Genomic DNA, 27,957 nt, shown 5'->3' with positions numbered 1-27,957 from the left:
GAACTATAGCTACACCGGTTTTTGTACTGGGTACATGTACCACGGCTCCGGACTACAACAGTTGCACCAGTATGTAAGCTGGTACGTGTACTGTCATGTATCCAGATTTACAGTAGTTCTGTTTCTCGATAAATTTGAAGTATTCCCGAATAACATCAATGACACATATCACTGTTCCAGGCTATTTTCAAATGATTAACTTGAATCACGATTTAGGTCATAAACAACAAATTATTCTTAACCAAATTCATCAAGTATGAACAAATGTTCTTAAGCTTAGTCAATATATTTCGAGAATAATTAACAAGATAAAATTGTGCATGTAAAGTCCACTTTAGTCATGCGACATAGTCTCATAGACAGAAAGGTGAAAACATGAGTTATAGGTGGTTCAGTATTTACTTACCTTTTGTTGATAAAGTTCTCCAAAATCTTCGCCCTCAAACGGTAGAACGCAGTGATGTATGGTACTCAACTACACACTTCTATCCTAGTCCAAGACTTGACTACACGTAGACTAGAAACCAAGATATAGTTTTGATCAACTAATTTTGACAACAAGCTTGAGATAGCAACACTTGTGAGTTCAACCGAACAATGCTCTAACAATCTCCCTCTTTGTCAATTTTAATGACAAAACTATCAATACATATGGATTAAAAAAATAAAACTTCGGAATCCATCATGCTTTATTGTCTTGGTTCTCTAACTCCTTTAATTATTTGTTACTTAAAGTTGCCAATGATTTTGAACGTGTTCAACTCAGCATCGTTGTTGTTGAAGATCCGTAGCTATAACAACTTTGAAAACAAATATTCTCAATCGTCGTTATACAGAAACATAGTATTATTATCTTCTCCAAAGTTCAATTGGATCACAACTTCGAAGTAATACTACGGTGATATGTTTCTTCCCCTTAGTTAACACTTACATCATTTGCATAATAGCTGAAACCTGTAGATGTTGATTCACTTCCCCTTACATAATGATCCGTAAATCATATGTATGTAGTGTGAAACCTTTAACCAGCCTTACCATTTGCTGTGACCTGGTCTATTTGGACTGAGAGAAATAGGAGAGTGGTAGGGAAAAAGCGTGGAAGGGATAAGTAGGAAATCATAATTGAAATAAAACGAAGAATCTATCAATGGGAAGCGATACAAAACTGGTTCAAATTTTTTTCTTTGAGGGACTTAACTGATATAATAGACTTGAATTTTAGGCTTAAATTGTATTTCTCCTATTTTCATTCTTTACCCGTTTTATCGAAGAAAAGAAAAGAAAATCAATCAAAATTGCATATCAGATATATGCTTACTTCATTTCGGCAATCACCTAAAAAAAAAATAATTAATCCACCGCTATTATGGAAATCTTGAATGCATATATACGTTTGTCATATAAACAATATATATACAAGGATCTATTGGTTTTTGTTGGTGGTTGGAGAAGAGTTAGGGTTACTACCAGGAGACATCTGATAAGAATCGACAGAGTACATGAGACATCCCATTAACTGATTTTATTATTAAAAAAAATTGGAATAGAAAACAGAAGAATTAATGTTTGTAGGCTTGGAATCTTGTGAACAACTGAAAAGAAATTCTGAATCTAAATTTTCTTGATTATATATATGTGTGTGCAATGCTGAGATGGGAGAGACAGATTTTAATCCGTAATTATAGCCGACATTTTAAAGTTTAATTAAGATCTCTTCCACATTATCTTGTCTAATTAATTACCTCTTCTTTGTATTCGGTAGCAAAATTTGTTGTTTGGTCCTAGGCCCATATAGTTATTTATAGTAGGGTCTAATCGGACTTTATCCTTATCCTAAGGTCCAAAGTTTTTTAAATCAAGAAAATGACTACTATACCCTACAACTAAACACGTGTTAAACAACATATTTTTCGGTATTCCATATATGTACTGCTGATCTATAATCTAAAAAACAAATGCATGTTAAAAACAAGTAATAAGTCAATGAAAAAAAAATCAAACACTTTTATTTGAGTATTCCATATACATATACTTGTGGATCAAATATTTTTTTTTTATAAAACTATAAAGAATAACAAAACCAAAGCAGTATTTTTCAGTATTCCATATATGTACTGCTGATTCATAATCTAAAAATCAACTGCATGTCAAAAACAAGTAATGAATCTATAAAATTACAGTACTGAAACACTTTTATTTCAGTATTCCGTATACGTACTTCTGGATTATACAAAAAAATGATAAAACTATTTAAAAAAATAAACAAACTAGCAATAGACTTGTATCCCACACTCTCATTTCTCCTTTAATTTCCCATACAAACACCACCTGCAAAAAAATGTTCAATATTTATTAGGCTATAACATTCGGAAATCGATTTCAGAGAATCCAAAACCAAATCAAAGCAGTATTTTTCAGTATGTCATATATGTACTACTGCATTCATAATCTAAAAATCAACTGCATGTCAAAGAAAAGTCATGAATCTATGAAAAAGCAGAACTGAAACACTTTTGTTTCAGTATTCCATATATGTACTTCCGAATTAAAAAGGAGAAGAAGAAGATAAAACTATAAAAATAGCAAAATCAAAGCAATAATTTTCAGTATACCATATACGTACTGCTGATTCATAACTTAAAAATCAATTTCCTGTCAAAAATAAGTAATGAATCTGTGAAAACCAGAATTGCACACTTTTATTTCAGTATTCCATATATGTACTTCTGGATCAAACAAAAAAAGTAATAAAACTATAAAATAAATAAAAAAATCAAATCAATATTCTTCGACATGCCATATATGTACTGCATTATTTTTCAGTATGCAATATGTGTACTTCTGAAACTCTTGTATTTCAGTATTCCATATACGTACTTCTGGATAAAACAAAAAAAAGGCAACAAAACCGTAAAAATTAACAAATTTTTCAGTATGCCATCTATGTACTGCTGTATTTTTCAGTATGCCATATATGTACTTCTGAAAAGTGAGAAAATCAAAAGCAATATTTTCCAGTATGGCGTATATGTACTTCTGAAAAAAGCTTTTATCTCAGTATTCCATATATGTACTCCTGGATTAAACAACAAAAGTGATAAAATTCTATAAAAAAAAAAAACAATAACAAACCAAAGCAGTAATGAATCTATATATGAAAAATCAGAATCTGAACACTTTTATTTCAGTATTTCATATATATACTTCTGGATCAGACAAAAAAAAGTGATAATACTATAAAAAACTAACAAAATCAAAGCAGTATTTTTCAGTATGACATATGTGTACTGCTGATTCATAATCTAAAAACAGTTGTATGTCAAAAACAACTAACGAATCTATGCAAAAACAGAATTGAAACACTTTTATTTATATATTTTGTATATGTAATTCTGAATCAAATAAAAAAACTTTGTAAATCTAGGTTTTTGTCAGTACTGCAGATATGTACTGTCGATTCATACACAAAAACAAACTCAAACAAATCTAAAACCAACAAGATGAAACTGATATAACCAAATCTACTGAAGAAATGAACAAAAAACGTGATTATTCATCTAGATCTGAAATATTTTCATAAAAGTAAAATAAACAATCAATCATTCATAAAACGATTAGATATTAAAAATCCTAAAAGAACAATCAAGCATCCATTATACGAAGATGAAAACGTCACGAACTCGATCAGATCTTCATGTTTCAGTTGAGAAACAAAAAAAAATGGAGAGAAGATTACGTACGCATAATAAGAGAGAAGATTACCTGGAAACCACGAAAGATCTTCGTAAGCAATCTTCATAAAAAAATGAATTGGAGAGAAGATTTCGTAAGAGGCAGTAGCAGAGAAGATGAGAGGGAGAGAGAAAAACGGATCTGAGCATGGAAAAAAAAAATGAAAAAACCTAGATTATATTTGTGTTATAGTAGAAGGCTATTTCGGGAAATCTAAATATCTACTTAATAGGTTCCGCACGTGTACAAGACCTGGGCTTAAAAAATTGGGTCCATTTTTATGTTTTCTTTTAATTATGGACCTCCGGTTACTGGGCTTTAGTGGGTGGACCTGCCACTAATTAGTATCACTATATTAGTACCTATAGGTAATTCCTACTATTCAGTACCCATATCTTAACCACTAACTCTCACTAGTTTACAAATTGTTACTAGCAAAAGTTAGAGAAACCTCACATTTGCAAATCGAGTCCACGGACGTAAATGTGCACCTAAAAATTCCATACGGTTCTCATTGTTCCCTCCCATGGAAAAAATTGAAGTTCGAACGCTGTAATTATCTAAAATTTTCAAAATAGAAAATTTACGAAATAGTCCAGGACCGTTATTATATGCTATGCTAATTAATTTTAAATTATACGAAATGTCATTAATAACATGGAAATAAATCTCATAAAAAAAATCAAGAGACAAAACGGATTTAGCAATATTTTATGATCCTAAGAAAAGAAAACACAAAATTGGTTAAAAAGATTAAAATCAACAATTTCTGGGTGAAAAGAACATTTAGATTTTGATACTGTTTAAATGGACAAAAATTTAAAAATAGCCAGGATGTAAACAGTTTCATCTTACTCATTTTCAAATACTTTTTTTTATTTTTAATTTACATCAGGATGCATCCAATTTCATCCTTTTTATTTTTTAAGTTTAAATCAAGATGAATCCAGTTTCATCCTTGCTATTTTTTTGGTGTCCATTTCATCCATACAAATTTTTACTCGTCCATTTGAACCATGTTTTAAAAATATTTGGACAAACGACCCATTTTCCGAAAAGAAAACAAACATGATTCTTTTTTTTTTTTGGTGTGTATTTGCAGCCGAACTACCCCAATTCTGTCATTGTAACCGTAAGTGACCATGCTGGGGTTTGGCCGAATTTGGGAAGAGTCAGGCCAAGTCGAATCATACCTGCAAGCACAGCAATTACACTGGTAATTAATTATTATGGCATTTAATAAGATATATATTAGATGAAATTACACACGCGAAAGGTCGTTAAATCTTTAGCCGACACGTTGTTGGATCGATTCCCCGTAAAGTATATAGAATCGAATATATTTGTATCTGTCCCTGACAGCAGTTTTTCCTCGGAAACTTTTTCTTGTGTGCCTCTGACTGTGATAAAGGTTGTTTTTATAATTCTGTTTCTGATATATTGATCATGGACATATCCATGTGCCTGATCCTTCATTTCTGTAAATCATCAGAACCAGTTGCTAATAATTTAACATTTCATTCAAGTCTCCTTGTCTTTTTTGACTACGCTGTACCGATACAAACTAGTACTGTCAAAAATCCCTAAAAATGATACGTACTAGATTTACAGATATGGGTACAACAATACATATTACTTGGTCATATATTCGTACATTTATGTGTCTTTTTAGGTTCCTGCAGACATATGCATGCATGGGTATTTGGTCCCGCCACTTTAACCAGCCAGAATTCAGGAGATAAATGTGACCGTCAGATCCACTGATCACATATGATTATTGTCCCCCTTGTAAATTAATCTTGTTACTAAAAATGGTAATCATCATATGGTTTCTTTTTTTCTACTGCAAGTCTTATCTACTTAGGATGGTGTCAGCTAGATGGTTTTGTTCCGGTTTCAGATCATCATAGAGTTATTCACCCACGGGCACATCGGATACCAAGTTCAATAAACAAAATACAAATTCCGAATGGTACGTACGGATGCACATTTGTCCAACCGGACATTCCCCTAGTGGTCAGGAATGGGTCTGAAAATCCCAAAACTCATATAGGCAGCGTAAGCGCACATTTGTACCAGCAGTATCAGCCCCGATTAGCGCTGTCGGGCGACTAGCACTTCTCTACCAAATGAGGATGATTGTAACTTGATTCAAAACTCGATCACGGTCAAAATTACATCGGAAATCTCAAAGGCTATCCCCGCTTATAATTCAGTAAAAAAACATGGAGATAATCGTGGTGTTGACACTTTTTTTTTTTGATAGCCAGCGTAGCAAAACAGGAAAACAAGTAAAATAAGAAAACAAAATGCAAAACTAAGTTCCTGCGAGAGAAGAGACATAACGAGGGAGGTCCGGAGGAGTCCACACAGCTAAACAATATTGATATAAGTTTACGGAATTACTAAACTCGCAGAGCGTTGAAAGAATTGTCCTTCTGCCCGTTAGATCTCCATTCGGGATTTTTCTCAGAAAATCTTGTAATAACTATAGCACAACCCGTAACCTTTGATATGCATATATGTTGATTTGAGTTACCTCTTTCATCATGTACATATAAATTTCATTAATGGAATATAATATTTATGAAATAATAGATTAGTGCGGCCGTGTTACGCAACCGACATCATTATCTTATCCAAAAAAAATGTAATACACAAAGTAACGCGTGTAATCTAATAAGTGTATAAACACAAAAAGAAAAGGAAACCTCTAGACATATGATTTATTTTATTTTTTTAAATAATCCGACTTATAGACTGTAAAAGCAATTATAATTTATTGTTCAAACAATCTAAAACCAAGCTAAAGTTGCTCAACAAATTGCCAGGGCTCATAATTTTGCAGAAAATAAATTGCTCTAATTTGATGTATAATTCGTTCATCATCGCGCTCATGGATATTGGTTTCTCAAGTGTAGCTATGCTAATACTTCATACCCAAAAATTTCAAAAATGGTCGAAAGTCATGAACACTGTTATACATAGATAAACAAAGCAAATTTTGCTTTCTTCGGTATCTTTTGGATCAAAAAATCAAATTATTTGAACATTTCAATAACCCACCTTTGAGTTCAGGTACATAGTCTTGTTTGGGTTGTCACAACTCCATTGTCTCCAGTGAATGGCACCACCAATAGTGTCAGGCACCTTTAAGTCATAACATGAGACCATGATAAGCCTAAATGCCACCACCTTTTAAACATAAACCATTAAATTTTCTAATCCAGATTCATTCACGAAGTAAAGCGACATAAACTCATATTTTTATCATGTAATGTTAGAAAATATCATGTGTATCTCTAACTTTGATTTTACTCGTAAGGTAAATACCTTGAATGTACATTATCTTGTATATTCATAACTGCCTGAATTCCTCAAAAACAATTATGACCAATGACGAATAAATTTCCAACATCCTCATCTGGCATTAGAACTCATATTAATATTCAATACTCCATAAAATTTACTCACAAACTTATTTTTAGAGAGCAAACTCATGAGAAGCATTAGTTTCTTTGTGTCCATTCTAGACAAAAGTGCAAGACAAATATGAGTTCAGGAAAAAGAGTCATGTTCAAAGGTTATTTGTAAGTAAATACAATAATATTTTGAACCGAACTACAACTTATATATAGAAGAGATGAAGCATACGATAACTCAAACAGTAAGCGTACTACAATGTGGACATTAAACTTAGAACAAAATAATGAATCACTTATAAAAGAACCCCAGAAGATTAAATAAATAAGAAAAAAGAATTTGATTACCTGACAATGTAAGATCAACATAATGTTGAACATCATCAGCAACAATCTTCTGATTCGAGTCAGTTTTTTCATAATACAATAAGAGTTTTGGGTTCCTACTGTAGTTTTTAGATCCTAATGCGGCTAATGACTTCTGAATTTAATATGGATTTCCAAACACTGTAAGTAACATGTTTCTTTTTTAGTTTGTATATTTTTTAAACCAATTATACATTGCCAAGTGTCCTCACCAAAATCTTGTTTTACAAAAGCCTTATTTGGGCCAATAAGAAGCGAGGATTCGTTACCACTCAATGCATGAGCTTATATTGTCCAGGCCTTTAAGTCTTAAATTATAGAAAACATTGAATTACACACTTACACAAATAATGGATAAAATATATCAGTTACTTGTTTGACTTTTAACCCAAACAACCCATTGGTTGGAGTCGTTGAACCTAATTAACCCAATTCAATGACTTCTTCCTTTTGATGCCCGATATGATTCTCAAAACGTTGGTTCAACAATGTATAACACTAATCAATTTTGTAAAACACATTGTTCTCAATTTTTATTGGCAGTTCCACCTAGCACGAAGCCGCTACATGCCCTCAAATGTTTCTCCCATCATTTTCCTTACATTGTAGCTTTTACAACTGAAATGTGGCGTCAAATTACCTAATTGGTGTCTAAGTACAAAGGTCCATATAATACATTCTGGATGATGCAATTGCAATCTACAATGAACACCATTAATTAGCCCATGCTGGTAATGAGTACTTATTCAAGTTTATCTATTGACGTAATCCTAAGATAAGTTTATATGGACAACTAATAACAATGGTAAAAAAATAAATAGAATCAACAATTTCAAGTTTGCATTTGTTTTGAGCAACTATAAGGATTATGACAAAATTGACAATTAGGAACAAATTTTTTTTTTATGCAAAAATTATTTATTGAAGAGGATTAATCTGTTATATAAATATCTTGATCAAGCCATTCCTGGATACCATGTGGAAGATCATACTGAAAACTAAAATTGGATCCCATAATTCTAGATATTTTTAAATGCAAATTAACTAGCTAATTTTCACCCCGGCCTTAAAAGTAAAGTTTTTGTTGCCTACTAAGAGAAATGACTATGGAATGAGTGTTTTTAACACCCGTTCACTGCCAAATTGAGTGAGAGACTAAGTGAAAGAATATTTGTAGAAAATCTGATATCAAAGACTTAACGAAAGAACACAAAACTAAACTCAAACAAACTTCTCTTAATTGATATATATATATCGACTCATGGCTTAACAACCTATTTATATGTTTAACAAACTTGAATCTCAAGCAATAAAGACTTTCCTAACATAATCAAACTCTAACAAAGAAACTTCTAGAGAATTCTCACGTAAACAAACTCTAAAAACAGTGAAACTTGTAACCCAAGAAGACTTCTAAATTCCGTACTACGTGTCAACAATACTTGTTGATCCATTCACTTCATGTCAACTGTAACAGTTGATCCAACCATACTCTGTCAACTCTCATAGTTGATCCATACTATTGTATCAACAACTCTTGTTGATCCCTTTTGTCTTCTTCATAATATCTTGGTTTATTCTTCAACATCCTCCCTTAAACCAAGATACTCTTTGCCAATCATTCCCAACTTTCCACGCATGTAAATGAAAGTGTTAGATTCCAAAGACTTGGTGAAAATATCAGCCACTTGTTCTTCACTTTCAACAAACTCCACAGCTATCTCCTTATTGCTGACAAGTTCTATGATGTAATGATATTTGATATCAATGTGCTTACTTCTTCCATGAAGCACATGATTTTTATTTAATGAAATTGTAGACTTGTTGTCACAAACTATTGTTGTTGGTGTCTTCTGTTCTTGAACAATGACTTCAGCATCATTCTTAACCATACAACTTGTGTAGCATAGTTGTTAGCAGCTATATACTCAGCTTTTATTGTAGATAATGCAACAAATAGTTTCTTCTTAGATGACCAAGAGAAAAAACCAGTTCCCAACTGAAATCCATAACCTGATGTATTCTTGTTTCCATATGTAACTCTATCCCAATCACTATCAGTAAAACCAACTAATTTTGTATTTTCTGAAACATTATAGAGAATTCTCAAACTAGTTGTTCCTCTAACATATCTCATAATACGTTTTGCAGCTTGTAAATGTGATTGTCTGGGTTCTTCCATAAACCTACTAACCAAACCAACTGCATACATAACGTCAGGTCTTATAGCAGTCAAATATCTAAGACATCCAACAAGACCTTTATAATCTGTTGAATTCACTAGCTCTCATGTTCCATCTTTAGTCAACTTCATTCTTTCTTCTACTGGTGTTAAAATTGGATTGCAATTATCTATCTTGAAACGCTTCAAAATTCCTTCTGCATATCTTTGTTGATTGATAAAAATTCCTCTTTCAGTTTGTTGTATTTCAATACCAAGAAAATATGACATTAAACCAAGATCTGTCATCTCAAACTCCTTCATCATATCCTCCCTGAATTCATTGATCATCTCAGAACTATTCCGAGTGATGATAAGATCATCTACATACAAACATACTTTAATATGTTTGCCCAGTGTATCAGCTTTCAAATATAAAATATGCTCATGTGGACATTTTGTAAATCATTTCCTAATGAAATAAGAATCTATTCTTGTATACCAAGCTCTTGGTGCTCCATACAAAGCTTTTTTTAGCTTATATACTTCATTCTTCTTCCACTCCATAATATAACCTGTTGGTTGTTCAACATAAACTTCTTCTTCTAAAACTCCATTCAAGAATGCTGACTTAACATCCATCTGAAAAATCTTCCAATGCTTCTGTGCATCTAAAGCAATGATCATCCTCACAGTATCAAGTCTTGCAACTGGTGCAAATACTTATGAATAATCAACTCCTTGTCTCTGTCTATATCCCTTAGCAACTAACCTTGCTTTCAGTCTTTCTATCTCACCATTTGACTTGTATTTTGTTTTGTAAACCCACTTAACACCAATAGGTTTCTTTCTTGGTGGGAGTGTTGTCAATTCCCAAGTGTTATTCTTCTCAATTGACTCCAATTATTCATTCATGGCTTGAATCCAACCTTGTTCTTTAGAAGCTTCTTCATAAGCTACAGGATCACAATCTCCAAATAGTGCAAAATTCACCACATCATCATCAGTATCTTCATCATCTCTTGATACAACATAATCGTTCAACCTATCAAGATATGATATATTTTCTTATTGGTCTTGTATTTTCTTGTTGTGTTATTGTTTCAGTTCATGCTTCTTCATGTTGTTCTTCAACATTGTCTTGAGCTTGCTCTTCTTCTTCAACCATAATTGGAACTGTTCTGACAGCAGTAGATGGATCAACATTCCTTGTTTACTCAATATTATGTGGATCAACATCCCTTGTTGATCTATTGTTATGAGGATCAACATTCGTTGTTGATCCATTATTCCAATTCCATTGTGAATCTTCATCAAATATCACATCTCTACTTGTAACTATCTTTCCAGTTTCTGGATTATATAGCTTGTATCCTTTTGTCACTGAACTGTAACCCACAAGAATACATTTTTCACTCTTATCATCCAACTTCTTTCTCAGTTCTTTTGGCACATTGCATATGCAATGCATCCAAAAATTCTCAGATGTCTTACACTTGGTCTTACACCTCTCCAATAAGCTTCCTCTGGTGTTATATTGTTCAAACTATTTGTAGGACATCTGTTAAGTAAATATACTGCTATATCTACTTCATAACCCCAGAAATTCTTTGGTAAATTTTTTGTTCTTCTTATAGTTCTTGCCATCTCCATTATAGTTCTGTTCTTTCTCTCTGATACACCATTTTGTTGAGGTGTATCTTGCTGATAGCTGATGTAGAATACCATGTTCTTCCATGAAACTATCAACAACAATATATTTTGTTCCTCTATCAGTTCTTAATATCTTGATGTTTTTACCAATCTGTTTCTCAGCATATGCTTTGAAACTTCTAAAAGCATGAAAAGCATCACTCTTTTGCTTAAGTAAATATATCCATGCTTTCCTACTAAAATCATCAATGAAAGTTATGAAATGGTTATTACCTCCATGTGATGTAACTTCTATAGGACCACACAAGTCACTGTGAATGATCTCCAACTGTTGTTCAGCTCTTATAGCTTTGTTAACTGGAAATGGATCTCTATGCTGCTTTCCAAAGATACAATTCTCATATCTTGATTCTGGAATTTGAATGAAAGGTAATCCTGACACTATCTCCTTCTTTGCTAAAGTTTGTAAACTGTTAAAGTTCACATGTCCCATCCTTTTATGTAATAACAAAGTATCATTATGCACACTAGTACTGTAACAACTTTTCTTTTGGCGCTGAATATTCAAAGGAAATAACCTGTTTTTAGTCATCTGTACTTTAGCAATCAATCTTCTTCTTCTATCTCTGATGAAACACAAACCATTGTAAATATTCATAGAGTATCCTCTTTCAGATAGTTTGCCCACACTCAACAAGTTTTGATTTAATCCTGGTACATAAAACACATCCATGATATAGGCTTTTGAACCATTCTTAAGAACAATTCCAATTCTTCCTATTCCCATAATTAGAATTGTAGAACTGTTGCCAAACTTTACTGTTAATCTGACAGAGTCATCAAGCTTATCAAACAAATTTTTTTTGCCACACATATGATTGCTGCAACCTGTATCTAAATACCACTTAAGTTGAGATTGTTCTTCTGCTGTATGACATGCTAGTAACATGTTTTCAGCCTTCTTCTCTTCTGCTTCTTCTTCTTCTTGACTTTCAGCAATATTAGATTTGAAATTTGATTTATAATTATTTTTCAGTAGTGTTTCTAGGTTTTGGACACTCTGGATGAAAGTGCCCAAAATCTCCGTAGTTGTAACACTGAACTTTTGATCTATCAACTGGTTTTCTTCCTTGATGACTTCCAATATTATATCTTCCTCCATTGTTGTATCTTCCTTGAAACCTTCTAGCATTAGGTTTTCCTTGGTTGCTTCTCCAGCTAACTTGACTTTGAAGTGCTTCTTCAACTTGTTTTGCAACAACTGTCTTCTCTAGCAATCTTTGTTCGTAGGCTTGTAATGAACCCAATAACTCATTAAGAGTCATAGTTGCAACTATGTTAATATCTTCTCAGGAGAACGTCTTAATATCTTCTCAAAAACTGTTGAATCTTCTACAATATCACCATTAGCCTTCATCTCATTAGCAAGATTCAAAGTCTTTGAGAAAAAATCTGATATTGTTTCAGTACTTTCCGTATGCAATAATTCATACTTTCTCTTAGGGGTTGCAATCTAACCTTCTTGACCTTGTCAGACCCTGTGTAGTAGCTAATCAAACCATCCCATGCTACTTTACCTTGCTTAATATAGATAACTCTGTACAGGAGAGATTCATGAACACCTTGATGAAGAATATATGTAGCTTTAGAATTCTTCTTTTTGTTTTCAGTTAATAGAGTTTGCGCATCTCCTTCAACTACAGCTCCTTCTGCTGGTTCTACATAACCATCTTTCACAATATCCCATACTTCTTGATATGTAAAAATATTCTCCATCTGTAACCTCAAGTGTTCAAAGTTTTTTCCTTCAAACACTGGCATCTTGATTGAACTTAAACTCGTCATCTTCTTCAACTTAACTTCTCATACCCACAACCCTAGAATCTGATACCAGTGCTCTGATACCAGATGTAGAAAATCCGATTTCAAAGACTTAACGAAAGAACACAAAACTAAACTCAAACAAACTTCTCTTAATTGATGTATATCGACTCATGGCTTAACAACCTATTTATATGTTTAACAAACTTGACTCTCAAGCGATAAAGACTTTGCTAACATAATCAAACTCTAACAAAGAAACTTCTAGAGAATTCTCAGGTAAACAAACTATAAAAACAGTAAAACTTGTAACCCAATAAGACTTCTAAATTTCGTACTACGCGTCAACAATACTTGTTGATCCATTCACTTCATTCAACTGTAACAGTTGATCCAACCATACTCTGTCAACTCTCATAGTTGATCCATACTATTGTATCAACAACTCTTGTTGATCCCTTCTGTCTTCTTCATAGTATCCTGGTTTATTCTTCAACATGTTTTGTGACTGTGGGAGTCTAAGAAAACAGACTAAGTGGTTAATGTTTATCTGTTTGGAGAGAAAAATTCTCTCCAGGCGGCTTAACATGCTTCCTTGTAGCTTTTTTTTTGTTTAATAATAAAATCTAATTGTGGGTCCCGCATCTAAGAGTTTTAAATTAATAAAACTCTAAAAATAGGTTTGAGAGGCAGATTTTCAACCACTCAACGTGGTTTTTATCCAAACGTCTGATTTTCAGCCGCTTAATGTCCTATTTCGCCCATTCATTCGATCCTTGATGAATGAGTGGATATTCTCACTCCATAGTAGTACTTAATTTGAACAAATCCAGTGACACTCATTCATATTGAATGAGAACACTCACTCCATAGCCCTTGCTCTAGGAGATAGAGGGGAGAATAGGGATGATATCTAAACATCCAGTAACGTATGCAGGTGAAACAAACCTCAAAATAGAGCTTGGATCAATGTAGTCAATATCGGATTTCGGTGAATATCGGTCGAGTACCGAGACATGGTATTTCGGTGAATAACGGTGAAATATCGGACAATATCGGCCAATACCAGCATTTCGGTGAAACACCGAAACCGATATTATCGGCGGTATCTCTGCCGAGATTAACTACATTGGCTTGGATGAGCGGAGTAATAAGTTGGGGAGTTGACGGAGTAGTTGCCAAAAGTGATCGGATAATGGTCGATGAAGTCATTGAAGTCCACGAAAACTAAGGCGTCTGTAATTAAGTTAAAATAATACCAAGTTTTAAGGCAGAAGAACCGTCCATAAGTTTTGAGACAAAACAGAGAAATGTAATAAATTGAGAAGCCTTTAATCACATTGTATAGAAACCCCTTAAGTAACCAATTGGGAACAGTCGTCCTCTGTGCGTATGCTATTGTAATCGCTTTTTATAGCTGATGGTGCGCTTTAGTACGTCTTCATAAAGTACTTTGACATAATATTATCAAGAAAAATGTTGGTCAATAAATCGATCAACAATTATTGGTTCATAAAATTGGTTAAAAAGATCAAAATCAATAATTTCTGGATGAAATGGACATTTAGATTTTGATATTGTTTAAATGGACAAAAATATAAAAATAGCCAGGATGTAAACAGTTTCATCTTACCCATTTTCAAATACTTTTTTTTTATTTTTAATTTACATCAGGATGCATTCAATTTCTCCTTACTATTTTTTAAGTGTAAGTCGGGAGGAATCCAGTTTCATCCTTGTTATTTTCTTACTATCTATTTCACCCATACTAATTTTTACTCGTCCATTTGAACCATACTTTAAAAATATTTGGACAAATGATCCATTTTCCGTATTTATTAGCCCATAATCAACCCTGTTAACAAGTCGATGTTTTTCGGTAATTTATCACTGCCCTATTAGAGCTTGGATGGTTTTGTTTTCTTTTTCCATTCATCCAAACTCCCCAAAACCGTGTAATCCTAATAGAGGGCAGTGATAAACTCGGTGGGAACAGTAGATCCCATACTAAAATCATGGATGCTTGCTCCTACCGAAAAAAAACATCTTATGTAAAGAGACGGATTTAACAGAGCTTAATTAGACCGTCCACCAAGTATTTCCGAAAAAAGAAAGCTGAATGGGAAAAGTAAAAAAAACCAACTTGACTAGGCTAATCCCTAGTTGGAACAAGTTGTTTAGAAAAATACCTAAAAAGGAAAGAGATGAATCATCATCTCCCCTTTCTCTCTTGTGCAAAGGACAACACTGGTAGGGTTTTTGATATGATTGGACACTAAGTTTGATGGGATAATTGAAAGTTTGTGCAAACTTCATCATGGACATAATTGGTGTCCCACGTTGTTTCATACGGTACACCACCAACCAACTAGGGTTCACAGTTTCACCACGTCCTATCAAATAAATTATTTTACTTACTTCTCTAGCTCCCTTGTTTTTTACTCCTCCATTTGTTTGACATATACTCCCTCCGTTCTTTTTTAATAGGCCAATTTCTATAAATAAAAGTTTCAAAAAAAATAGGCCAGTTTTCTAATTGGGAAAGTCAAATGTTATTTTAATTTTTTGGGACCATTTTTCTCTAAACTTCTTTTGATGACAAGTGTCATGTGGACCACTTCACTTTACTTCTTTTGCTAACAAGTGTCATGGGGACCATTTCACTTCACTTCTTTTATTGACAAGTATCATGAGGACCACTTTCAATGATTAGTTCTCTTAATTTCCTTAAATTTCGCTAAAAACAAAACTGGCCTATTAAAAAAGAACGGAGGGAGTAACAATTACCTCCTTCAACAAGTTTTTAAATTAGGGTCGTCTACTTGTTTTAATTTTAGTTGGTCTTCCTCGGATAGAGTTTTCCTGTTATTATGGAAACCCCATACTTCCTCTCTTAAACAAAGTTGGAAAACCTGTACTACTTATCATTTGCCATTTTTGGCACGTTAATCTATTGATAGTAGAATTTAGTGCCAACTAAAAGCTGGTTGGTTTCTTAATTATTAGTTCCCATAACTTTGATTGTTCATGGTAATACTTATCGTCTCTTTAGTTTCTCGTGACATCAAACACAAGTTTTACGGGATTATTGAGATCTTTAGTTTGTAGTTTTGCATTGGTAGATTATTACCCGTTAGTTAATGTAATATTTTTTGTAATACGAATTGTCATGCATGGAACGATTAGGTTGGCAACTAATTTGGTGTTTATCCATACGAGTTCAACGAGATGGGAACTGATGTCGGAGACTTCTTGTCAGCTTAGAGGAGAACTAGCGTCAGAGGAAGAGATTGTGGGCAAGCAGAAGCCTTTTAGTTTGTTAACGATAGTTTAGTAGAGCCTTTCTTTTTTTTCTTTTCTGAAAGTTTAAAGATAGACATAGTCAGATCATCTATGATGGTGATACTTCTTAACCCATCTCAGAAGCAATCTCTACAACTGAGTCAAGTCAGATGGGGAGATCAATTCATTGTCCGAGTGTCCGTGCATGATGGGAAAGTCATTTCAAGTCTGTTAATAGATTGCCCCGTAGGTATGCAAAGGGGAATAACTTGCGACTCAGCTTTAGATTTCTTTGCAAATCATTTCGACGTTACCAAATGTTGGGAGATATATATATGTTTATAAATATAGTTTTGTAATATTATATCAAATTTATAGATTTAGTGTGGTGGTATTATTTTGGGCTCCCATATTATAGATTTGGATTCAAGTCTCACTCCATGCATTTGACTAGGTGTATTATATATATCTATATTACTTAAACAATCCGGGAGAGCGGGGCCTTGAGGATCTTGGGAGGTCCACTGATTTAAAAGTTAAGTTTTTGCAGATTTAACTTCTGATTTCCGTAACGGTTTTTTGTCAACTTAATATTCTCAATTAAATTCATTAATTTCGGTTTTATATTCTAGCCGTTTTGTTACTGTTATGGAGGATTTTAAGCATGCAGTTATTATTGATTTAATTCTCATTAAACCGAATTGATTTTCTTTGAGTTATAAAAGACAGTTTTTGGAGAAGATGAATTACTGAGTTTTTTCATCTATTTGTATTCTGAGCAAGTGTAAGATAGAGTAAGAGTTGGTTCGATTTCTCAAGGTGCAGAGAAATCGAACAAGAGAGAATCAGTTGTTTTATCCCATAGGTGTTCGACAAGTTTTTGACTGCCAACACAATCAAGAGGCAGAGTCGCGAAATATAAAGATAGCGACCTAGTCCGCGACTCAGCTGTTTTTGTGTGAATTTTCTTTATTGTTTCCAACAATTTTAAGGTAATCGATTTTGCTATGGAGGTTGAAAAGAAGTGCGTTGATGATACCAACAAGCTTTTCAAATTTGAAGGGTTGCATTTCAGAAGATGGAAGCTGAAGATGTTCTTTTATCTCAAATTGATGAAGCTGCATATGATTGTGTCGAGTGTTCATCTTGGAACCCTGGAACCTGCTGCTGATAAGACTGTTGCTGCTGCTGATGCTGGTGGTGCTGCTACCGATCCACCTCCTACCGGTGGTGCCAAAGAAGTTGTTCCTCAAACTCCTGAGGAGAAACAGAAGGCTATTGACAAATGCGTCGATAATGACTTAGACTGCAAAAACTACATTTTTAACGCATTATCTGATGATTTATATGAGTATTATTCAACTTTTGAAACTGCTAAAGATGTATGGGATGCATTACAGAAAAAATATGACACCGAGGAAGCTGGTTCAAAGAAATATGTTGTGAGCCGGTATGTGAGATACCAAATGGTTAATGATAGATCATTTGTTGCACAGGCTCATGAACTTCAAAAAATTTACCACGAAATTGTGGCCGAAGGTATGAAAACTGATGAGCAATTTCAAGTTTCTGTGATGATTGACAAGTTACCACCTAGCTGGAAAGATTTTCGTAATACTTTTCGTCCCAAGACTAAAGAATTTTCTCTTGAAAGTTTGATTGTTAAGCTCAGGGTTGGAGAAGAAGCTCGGAAACAAGATAAGAAGGAAGAGATTCTCATTGTTTCTAACAATAAGACTCATCCCAGCTTGAAACCTAAGAAAAAGGATATGAGACCTAACCCGAACCAGAAGAAAGGAGGAGGAAGGCCTAATCAAAACAAGAACCAACACCCATCGAAAAATGGACAGAATTCCAATTCTGAGTTTCTTTGTTATACCTGTGGTAAACCAAACCACATGGCTAGGAATTGCAGGTTTAACAAGGAAAAGAATAACGCACAAGCTAATGCTGTGAGTGACATTATAATTGCCATGGTCTCTGATCCAGAGTTCTACATGGTTGGTGAATCCGATGGGTGGTGGATAGACAGTGGTACTTCGCGTCATTTTTGTTTTGATAGGTCCATGTTTAAGACTTGTGCTGAAACCAAGGATAAGAAAGTGTTGTTGGGAGACACTCACAGCACTATGGTGAAAGGTTCTGGTATGATAGAGTTGAAGTTTACTTCTGGGAAGACACTCATGCTGAAAGATGTCCTTCACACTCCAGAAATGAGAAAGAACCTTGTTTCCGGCTATCTTCTCAACAAGGCTGGGTTGTTTCAAACTATTGGGTCTGATATTTACACTATAACTAAGAATAAGAGTTTTGTAGGAAAGGGTTATGCTACTGATGGAATGTTTAAGCTTAATATTGATGCTATGAATAAAATTGAATCTTCTGCTTATATGGTTTGTAATTTTAATGTTTGGCATGATAGGCTTTGTCATGTGGGTAAAAAGTTAGTAAATAACATGAGCAAGTTAGGTGTCCTCCCTGAATTTTTTGAAAATAAATTTGAAAAATGTGAAATACTGCAGTCAAGCAAAAATAACAAAAACTTCACATAAATCTGTTGTAAGAGAATCCAAACCACTAGACTTAATACATTCTGATTTGTGTGAATATGAAGGTATCCTAACTAGAAATGGCAAGAGGTTTATTATGACGTTCATTGATGATTGTTCTAATTATACTTATGTTTATTTGTTGAGCCATAAGAATGAAGCTATTGAAAATTTAAGATCTTTATTGTTGAAACTGAAAATCAATTTGGTAGAAAAATTAAGAGGTTTCGTAGTGTTAGAGGCACTGAACATGATTCTGCTCCTTTTACTGAAATTTATCAAACTAATGGCATAATACATGAAAGAAATGCTCCATATAATCCTCAAATGAATGGAAAAGCTGAAAGAAAGAATCGTACACTGACTGAACTTACTGTTGCTTGTTTGCTTAGTTCTGGTGCTGCTTCCCATTGGCGGGGTGAATATTTGTTGACTGTTTGCCATGTTTTGAATCGCATTCCCAATAATAAAACCAAGATATCTCCTTATGAAATCTAGAGAGATGGAAAACCTAATGTCTCTTATTTTAGAGTTTGGGGTTGTTTAGCTTTCGGTAGAAAACCTGATCCTAAAAGACATAAGTTAGAAAGTAGAGCTTATGAATGTGTTTTTATTGGTTATGCTCAAAATAGTAAAGCTGATAGGTTCTTTGATATTAATAATAAGGTTATTATTGAATCTATTGATGTTGATTTCTTTGAAGAGAGATTTCCTTTTAAATCTAGAAATAGTGGGGGTAATAGTGGGGGTTCTTTACCTAGTACTTTACCTAGTTCTGATTCTGAACCTAGATTAGAAGAACCTAGAAGTGAAGAAACTAGGATCACTGAAGTTGAACCTAGACGTAGTAAAAGAGCTAGGACTGAGACAAAAGATAAAGATCCCTATTTTGAATTTTACGCTATAGAGGAAGAACCTTCTAATTTACAAGAGGCGTTTAGTTCTGCAGAGTCTAGTTTCTGGCAAGAAGCTGTAGATAATGAATGGGATTCTCACATGTCTAATGGAACTTGGCGTATAGTAGATTTACCTCCTGGTTGTAAGCCTATAGGTTGTAAATGGGTTTTGAAAAGGAAACTCAAACCTGATGGAACAGTAGATAAGCACAAGGCTAGACTGGTTGCTAAAGGATTTAAGCAACGAGAAAACGTAGACTTTTTTGATACTTATTATCCTGTTACTAGATTAACATCAATACGTGTTTTGATTGATGTTGTTGTTGTTCATAATCTTGTTATTCACCAAATGGATGTGAAAACTGCTTTATTGAATGGTGAACTATAAGAGGAAATTTACATGGAACAACCTGAAGGTTTTGTAATTCCTGGACAAGAACAAAAAGTATGTAAGCTAGAAAAATCTCTTTATGGTTTGAAACAAGCTCCTAAATAATGGCATGAAAAATTTGATAACTTAATGATTTCAAATAATTTCAGAATAAATGAGGGTGACAAATGCATCTATTATAAATCTGAGAATGATGTGTGTGTGATTGTTTGCTTGTATGTGGATGATTTGCTGATATTTGGTTCCAATTTATCTGTTGTCAATCAAACTAAAAGCATGCTTAGTTCGAATTTTGACATGAAAGATTTGGGTGAAGCTAGTGTAATCTTGGGAATCAAAATAACTAGAACTGATAGTGGTATTTCTTTAGATCAATCTCACTACATTGAAAATATTCTGAGGAAGTATGAATATTTTGATTGTAAACCTGTTTGTACTTCGTTTGATCCTAATTTGAAGTTTTTTAAGAATACTGGAGAAAGTGTTAGACAATCTGAGTATGCTAGTATAATTGGAAGTCTGCGTTATGCAACTGATTGTACTAGACCAGACATTGCATATGCAGTGGGAGCTCTGTGCAGGTTTACTAGTAATCCTAGTTTGGAACACTGGGATGCTATTGAGAGGGTTATGCGGTATCTGAAAAGAAAACAAACCTAGGATTACACTATAAGAGGTATCCCGCAGTCCTTGAAGGATTTAGCGATGCTAATTGGAACACTCTTTCAGATGATTCCAAGGCCACCAGTGGATATGTTTTTACTATTGCTAGGGGCGCTGTATCTTGGAGATCAAAGAAACAGACAATTATAGCCCAATCTACGATGGAGGCTGAATTGATGGCACTAGTAGTAGATAGTGAAGAGGCATGATGGATGAAGAGTCTGTTGTCAGACATTCCACTATGGGAAAAACTGATACCAGCCACTTTGATCCACTGCGATAGTACTACAGCTATCGGAGTAGTAGAGAATTGTTATAATAACAATAAGAATCGACAGATACGTCGAAAGCACGACACAGTTATAGAATTTCTCACAACTAGCGTTGTTAGAGTAAATCATGTGAGATCTGAAGGAAACTTAGCTGATCCTTTGACGAAAGGATTAGCAACAGAAAAGGTATGGAATACCTCTAAAAGCATGGGACTTTTTCCCGTTAGAAGTTGAGTCATTTGTAATGGATACCCAATCTAGAAATAGGTTCAAAGGGACTAGACGAAGTTACAAATGATATGATAGAGTCATGCATTCCCATAGCATGATATCCTGAAGTGGGAAACATGATGAGTTTTTAACTCTTAATGATGTTTATAGCTCTTAAGTTAGAGTGGGATACACATGAGTATTTTTGATAGACTCACCTATACGAATGTGAAGGTGTGGCCGCCTTCTATGAGAAATTGGGCATTTCTCTAAATCATTTTTTTCAAAAAAGGGGATAAGCACATGGCCTTAATGCGCGAACTTAAGGACTTTACTCTAGATATAGTTGTGTGTGTTAAACAATCTAATATTAGTTAGAGTTCAAGACGCAAGTCACTCTAGTCACCTGGTACTTAGAAAGTTTAACACTATGCAAAGGTTCAAGTCGAAAGGCACCTTTGCATATGCACAACTACACATCACTTGCTCAATGTTTTTAAAATATAAGTGGGGGATTGTTGGGAGATATATATATTTAAAAACATAGTTTTGTAATATTATATCAAACTTATAGAATTAGTGTGGAGGTATTTTTTGGGCTCCCACACTATAGACTTGGGTTCAAGTCTAACTCCATGCATTTGACTAGGTATATTATATATATATTTATATTACTTAAAAAGTCTAGGAGAGCGGGGCCTTGGGTCCTTGAGGGTCTTGGGAGGTCCACTGATTTAAAAGTTAATTTTTTTGCAGATTTAACTTCTGATTTCCATAACGATTTTTTGTCAACTTAATATTCTCAATTAAATTCATTAATTTCGGTTTTATATTCTAGCCGTTTTATTACTGTTATGGAGGATTTTAAGTATGCAGTTATTATTGATTTAATTCTCATTAAACCGAATTGATTTCCTTTGAGTTATAAAAGACAGTTTTTGGAGAAGATGAATTACTGAGTTTTTTCATCTATTTGTATTCTGAGCAAGTGTAAGATAGAGTAGGAGTTGGTTCGATTTTTCAAGGTGCAGAGAAATCGAACAAGAGAGAATCAGTTGTTTTATCTCATAGGTGTTCGACAAGTTTTTGACTGCCAGCACAATCAAGAGACAGAGTCGCGAAATACCTTAAAGATAACGACCTAGTCCGCGACTCAGCTGTTTGAGATTTATTTTGTGTGAATTTTCTTTATTGTTTTCAACACCAAACATGATGGTGATCGATGAACAACCCCCTACTCCATGGTTTTACATTTGACAATATAAAACGTAGAGGTATAAAGCGTGCCAACACGGTATGTCACAGATTGGGGCGTGCTCGGCGTGTGGTGAGATGGAACTTCTGTAGTGTGTTTTGCTTTTCTTTTCCAAAAAGTTGGCCCGATACAACACGGAACAGAATGATAAAGACGGTTTTTTTAAGAACCTTTTTTTAGGGACAATGGTTTTTTTGGGGACCATGGTCTTATTAGGCCAACCTCCCTATACTTATAAGGGGTGTCCTAAAGTTGGTTAAATACACATTTACCCTTTACTTTAATTTAAATTAAAACTAACCTAATAACTATATAAATCTAATCATATATATATAATCTAAATGAATCTATTAACCAAAATCAAAAACAAAAACAAAAAAACAGGGGGGAATCGAAAAATTTAGTTTTGAAAAAAAAAATTATTCTCTTCTTCTTCTCTCTTTCCTTGACGTTCCTCGTTCGATTGAAAAATGAGTATTAACCATCAAATGAGTTGAAAATGGAAGTTGCAGAGAGAAGTTCGGCTAGGAATTATGTGAAAAACTTTGTCGAACTAACCGAACCTAATGGAAATGATGAACATGAAGAACAGTTTGGCTATTTCGCAAAAAAAAATTCCCAACTGAATCTTGGTTCAGTTATTTCGCAAAATATTTCCCAACCGAACCTAACAGTTTGGTTAGTTGCAAAAAACATTTCCCAACCGAACCTTGTAGTTCGGTTAGTTGCAAAAACATTTCCCAACGGAACTGGTCAGTTCAGTTATTTCGCAAAATATTTCCCAACCGAACCTAACAGTTCGGTTAGTTGCAAAAAACATTTCCCAACCGAACCTTGTAGTTCGGTTAGTTGCAAAAACATTTCCCAACGGAACTGGTCAGTTCGGTTACGCCACAAAAAATGTTTCTTAACCGAACTTTAAGTTCGGTTTGATCGTAAAAAGTTTTAAATATTTTTGTAACCGAAATATTTAATGGTCACACCAAATATATAGTTCGGTTTGATCGCAAGAAAAATTTTCAATTTTTTTGTAACCAAACTTCTTGCTGGTAACTAATCATTACTAATCATACTAATCACTAATCATTAAGTTCGTTTTTGGTCATAAATTTGGGTAAACGAACTTAATCGCAAAAAAATTTAAAATTTCTCGCAAAGAAAATTTTCCATTTTTTGTAATAGAACTTCTTAATGGTAACTAATCATTACTAATCATACTAATCACTAATCATTAACTAATCATTAAACTAACACATTTAATTAAGGAGGGTAAGTTTGGTATTAAGAAAAACATTTAGATAAGGGATGACTTAGGATTACTTATAATGTCTTGCCTAAAATAGAATCATGGTCCCCAAAAAACGGTTCTTTTTTAATTGGACCCAAACTCAGAATAACAACAAAGATACACAACCATTTTTCATAGGTTGTTAATAGGTCGGGTCCAATAATTTGGGAACCAAAACTGATAATTTTATCAAATACCCATGAAATTCCGTTACTGGTTGATTCTTGAGAAAAGAATAATTTTTCGAAAGGATATTATCTTCATCTTAGCTATTTTAGTTTAAGTCTAATTTATTTCAAAGTAAGCTATGTTGATCCGGTACCCGTTGATTTTGAGAAAAGAATAATTTTCGAAAGGATATTGTCTTTATTGATACATGAAAAATAACACCCTTAGCGACATGGGGATCCCCCAAAGAGTAGGGGTAAAATTTGGGTCAAGACGTAGGAGCTTGGGGATTAAACCCAAGCCCACATAAAAGATACCCATAAAAGGTGGAAGGACAAATGAGGAATTGACAAAGAAGGAAGAGGTTATGTTAAGGAATGGCATTAGTGGTAATTAAGAAGGTTTAGGACATGTGGCATGATGTCATAAAAATAAGGTTTTTTAGAAAAGCCTATATAAGGAAGGACAAGGTACAATGGAAAGGCAACTCTCTCTCTCTCTCTTACTATTATTGGTATTGTGAGGTCATCTGCAATAGCTAGGAAGGGTAGGACCTAAACCGAAATTTGGGTATTAACATTTGGCGACCACACCCGGAGGCTCGTGCCTGATTCACAATGACCCATACAGAAGGCGCTAACTCAGGCGCAGCCGGAAACCAAAGCACACCCATGCTTAACCCAGAAGGAGAGAGAGTTGGTATAGTGATAGACCCGATTACGCAAGAGAAGAAATCAAGTGCTCCGCGTGAAGGATATAAACAACACGAGAGTGAGGAAGCATCACCCACTCAGCCCTCCCTCAAGGAGATGCAAAAAGAATTGGAAGAGCATGTACGAAGGGAGCGAGAGCTGAAAAAACTCATGAAGATGGCCATCGCGGGAAAAAACGTCAAAGAAACAACACAAGACGTGGAAGAAGAAGTAGAAGACGAACCAATGACTATGACGCAAGAGGCGATTGCAAGATACCTAGAAGCGAATTACAGAATTGTGAAACAAGAAAATTACAACTTCATGGCGAGCCCTTACTCCTCAGAAATAATAGAATACCATTACCCGGAGGATTATACTTCACAGAAATTCAAAGTCTACAATGGCCAAGGTAACGCGAGAGAACACCTAAGTCGATTCCTGTCTACAATGAACGATCGCGCGGCAGATGGAAAGCTATGTCTGAGAGAGTTTCCAAAGTCATTGACTGATATGGAATTCACCTGGTACGACAATATCAAACCAGGAAGTGTACATTCATGGTCCGCCATTTCGACACTTTTCCTCAGGAAGTTCTATTCAGCAAAAAGGAAGGTCACAACCATAGACTTGAGCAAGTGAAATCAGCGTCTAGGTGAAGAGATAGGAAAATACATCTCCCGGTTCTGCCTTCTCACTCTCGATTGACATGAAGATGTTAAAGAGGAAGCGCTGGTATAAATTTGCGTTCGAGGAATGACCCCATCCTTCAAAAAGAATCTGATGAACTTCCGCTTCCCCACGTTCGTATATTTAAAGGAGGCGGCGGAAAGGATCGCTGATTGCGTTGAAGAACCAAGATCGGACCATGTTTTGCGGAATTCAGTTAATATTACATCAACCTCGCCAAGAAACACTCGTCCAAACAGTAGTCGCGAGGGCTGGGGATCACAAGCACTTCCACCACCTTTGCCTTGCAGCAAGGAACGGATTGTTGGATTGCTAGAACAATGGATAGAAAACAAGGAAGCGCAATTGCCTCCAACAAAGGTGGATCCTATCACCCTCGATAAAAGTGATGCGCGCTATTGTCACTTCCATCGAAGGATACAACACCCTACAGTTGACTTCTTTAACCTGCAGAGGATGTTTCAGAAGAAGCTGGAAATAGGGGAAATCGAAATGAACAAGGCGGAAGACAGCAAATCAACCCAACATAATGTGATGATGTTGTCTCATGACCCAAGCGGGGATGTATGGAGACCCTGGATTGAAGACGAGGAAGCATGTGAATTGGATGTGGAAAACCCCACTTTCGCTAATACAGATGGCGTGGCTCATCAATTCACTAAGACGGTGCTGGCCCAAAAATTTTCCGACTCACTCGGTTTTAGTGACGATCAAATCATGGAAGCATCTAAAGCCATAGCATCAGGAAGGCCCTGCGGTATCCTCCCCAAGGAAGCAGTCGTTTTCACCAATGAAGACATCTGCTACCTGGGAGAGCACCTCCGACCACTATATCTCACTGTTTACATCAACAGACAAACATTAAAGAGGGCTTTTATTGACGGGGGTGCGTCCTTAAATTTAATTTCGACGCACACGCTCGATATTTTAGGCATACCATGGTCCGCGATAAGAATGCGAGTCACCACGGTGAAGGGATTTGGAGGACATGCCCAAACAACTATTGTAATCGTTAACCTAGCAATGAAGGTCGGTCATATCCTAGGGACCGCGCCTTTTTATGTTTTAGAAGATGATACCACCTTCCACGTACTACTCAGGCGAGGCTGGATATTTAATCACAAGGTGGTTGCGTCAACATACCATCAATGCGTAAAAATCAACATAGGAGGCAAGCAGTATCGAATCCCCGCCACGAGCAACCCTTTCAACCCGGTAGAAGCATACATGGAAGATGCGGTTTTCTATAATGAGCCGAGAAAGGAGGATGAAGTGCCTGAGGTCCAACTCACCCCACTGCCAGAGTGGGAAGAAGTTGAGAAAGCGGAACCAACCAAATCTGTGTTCATCCCGTCAAGGATGGTGTTCCCAACAGAAAGGAAGAGAAAGCAGGGCGAAGAACCTAGTTTCCAACGCTTCTCCAGTCTTGATGGAGGACATGTGTACCGGTTATAGCAATTAACCGAAGGAATACCCGCGAGTGAGAAAAACCATGCTGACGAGTTAATGAGTGAAGCGGAGATTCCCGATGAAGACGCAAACCAAAACCTGTCCGAACTTCCCTACAACACGATTGATGACCAAGAATTATGCGACCAGTTAGCAAGCGTCACTATAAAGGCTGACGAAGAGCGAACACCAGAGAACCTCACTGTGGATGAGATTGAAGAAATTAACATAGGAACACAAGAAGACAAGCGTCCCATCATGATAAGCAAAAGTCTGGATCAAGAGGAGAGAGAAGCATTGATCACGCTACTCAGAGAATACAAGGATGTCTTCGCCTACGACTATGATGAAATGTCGGTTTAGATAGAAACCTCGTGATGCATAATCTGGGGGTATCGCCTGAGTTCAAGACTGTGAAGCAAAGAAGTCGCGAGTTTCCTAGAGCAACCACCCTCGCAATAAAGGAGGAAGTAGAACGACTGCTCAAATCCAAGTTCATAAAGACGATACAACACCCCACTTGGTTGGATAACATCGTACCGGTAACCAATAAAAATGGAAAAGTCAGGTGTTGTGTGGATTATAGAGATTTAGACCGCGCTTTCCCAAAAGACGACTTCCCGTTGCCGAACATTGACATGACGTTGGACGCAACTGGGAAAAAGAAGAGGTATTCTTCCAAACCCCATACGACAACTTCTATTACATAGTAATGCCGTTTGGATTGAAGAACGCTGGCGCCACATACCAGCGTGCCATGACTTCCATATTTCACGATCTATTACATCAAACAATAAAAGTATACGTTGATGACATCGTAGTCAAGACACAGGAGGCGGAGGACCACATCTCTCACCTAATGACGGCCTTCGAAAGGTGCAGAAAGTTCAAACTCAGAATGAACCCTCTCAAGTGTGCCTTTGGGGTCACATCTGGGAAATTCTTGGGCTTTGTAGTGACAAGCGAAGGAATGCAAGTGGATCCAAGAAAGGTAGAA

General features: G+C 35.2%; 1 protein-coding gene across 1 annotated transcript; it reads left to right on the top strand.

The window, feature by feature from the left end:
* Window positions 1-24,746: 24,746 nt before the first annotated feature.
* On the top strand, window positions 24,747-25,463 carry LOC113305652. The gene has a single exon (XM_026554670.1). The coding sequence runs from the start codon at window positions 24,747-24,749 to the stop codon at window positions 25,461-25,463; it is 717 nt and encodes a 238-aa protein (XP_026410455.1).
* The last annotated feature ends 2,494 nt before the right edge of the window (window positions 25,464-27,957 follow it).

The sequence above is a fragment of the Papaver somniferum genome, chromosome 8 (assembly GCF_003573695.1).
Source record: "Papaver somniferum cultivar HN1 chromosome 8, ASM357369v1, whole genome shotgun sequence".
Classification (NCBI taxonomy): Eukaryota; Viridiplantae; Streptophyta; class Magnoliopsida; order Ranunculales; family Papaveraceae; genus Papaver; species Papaver somniferum.
This window is presented reverse-complemented; position numbering and strand designations above follow the sequence as displayed.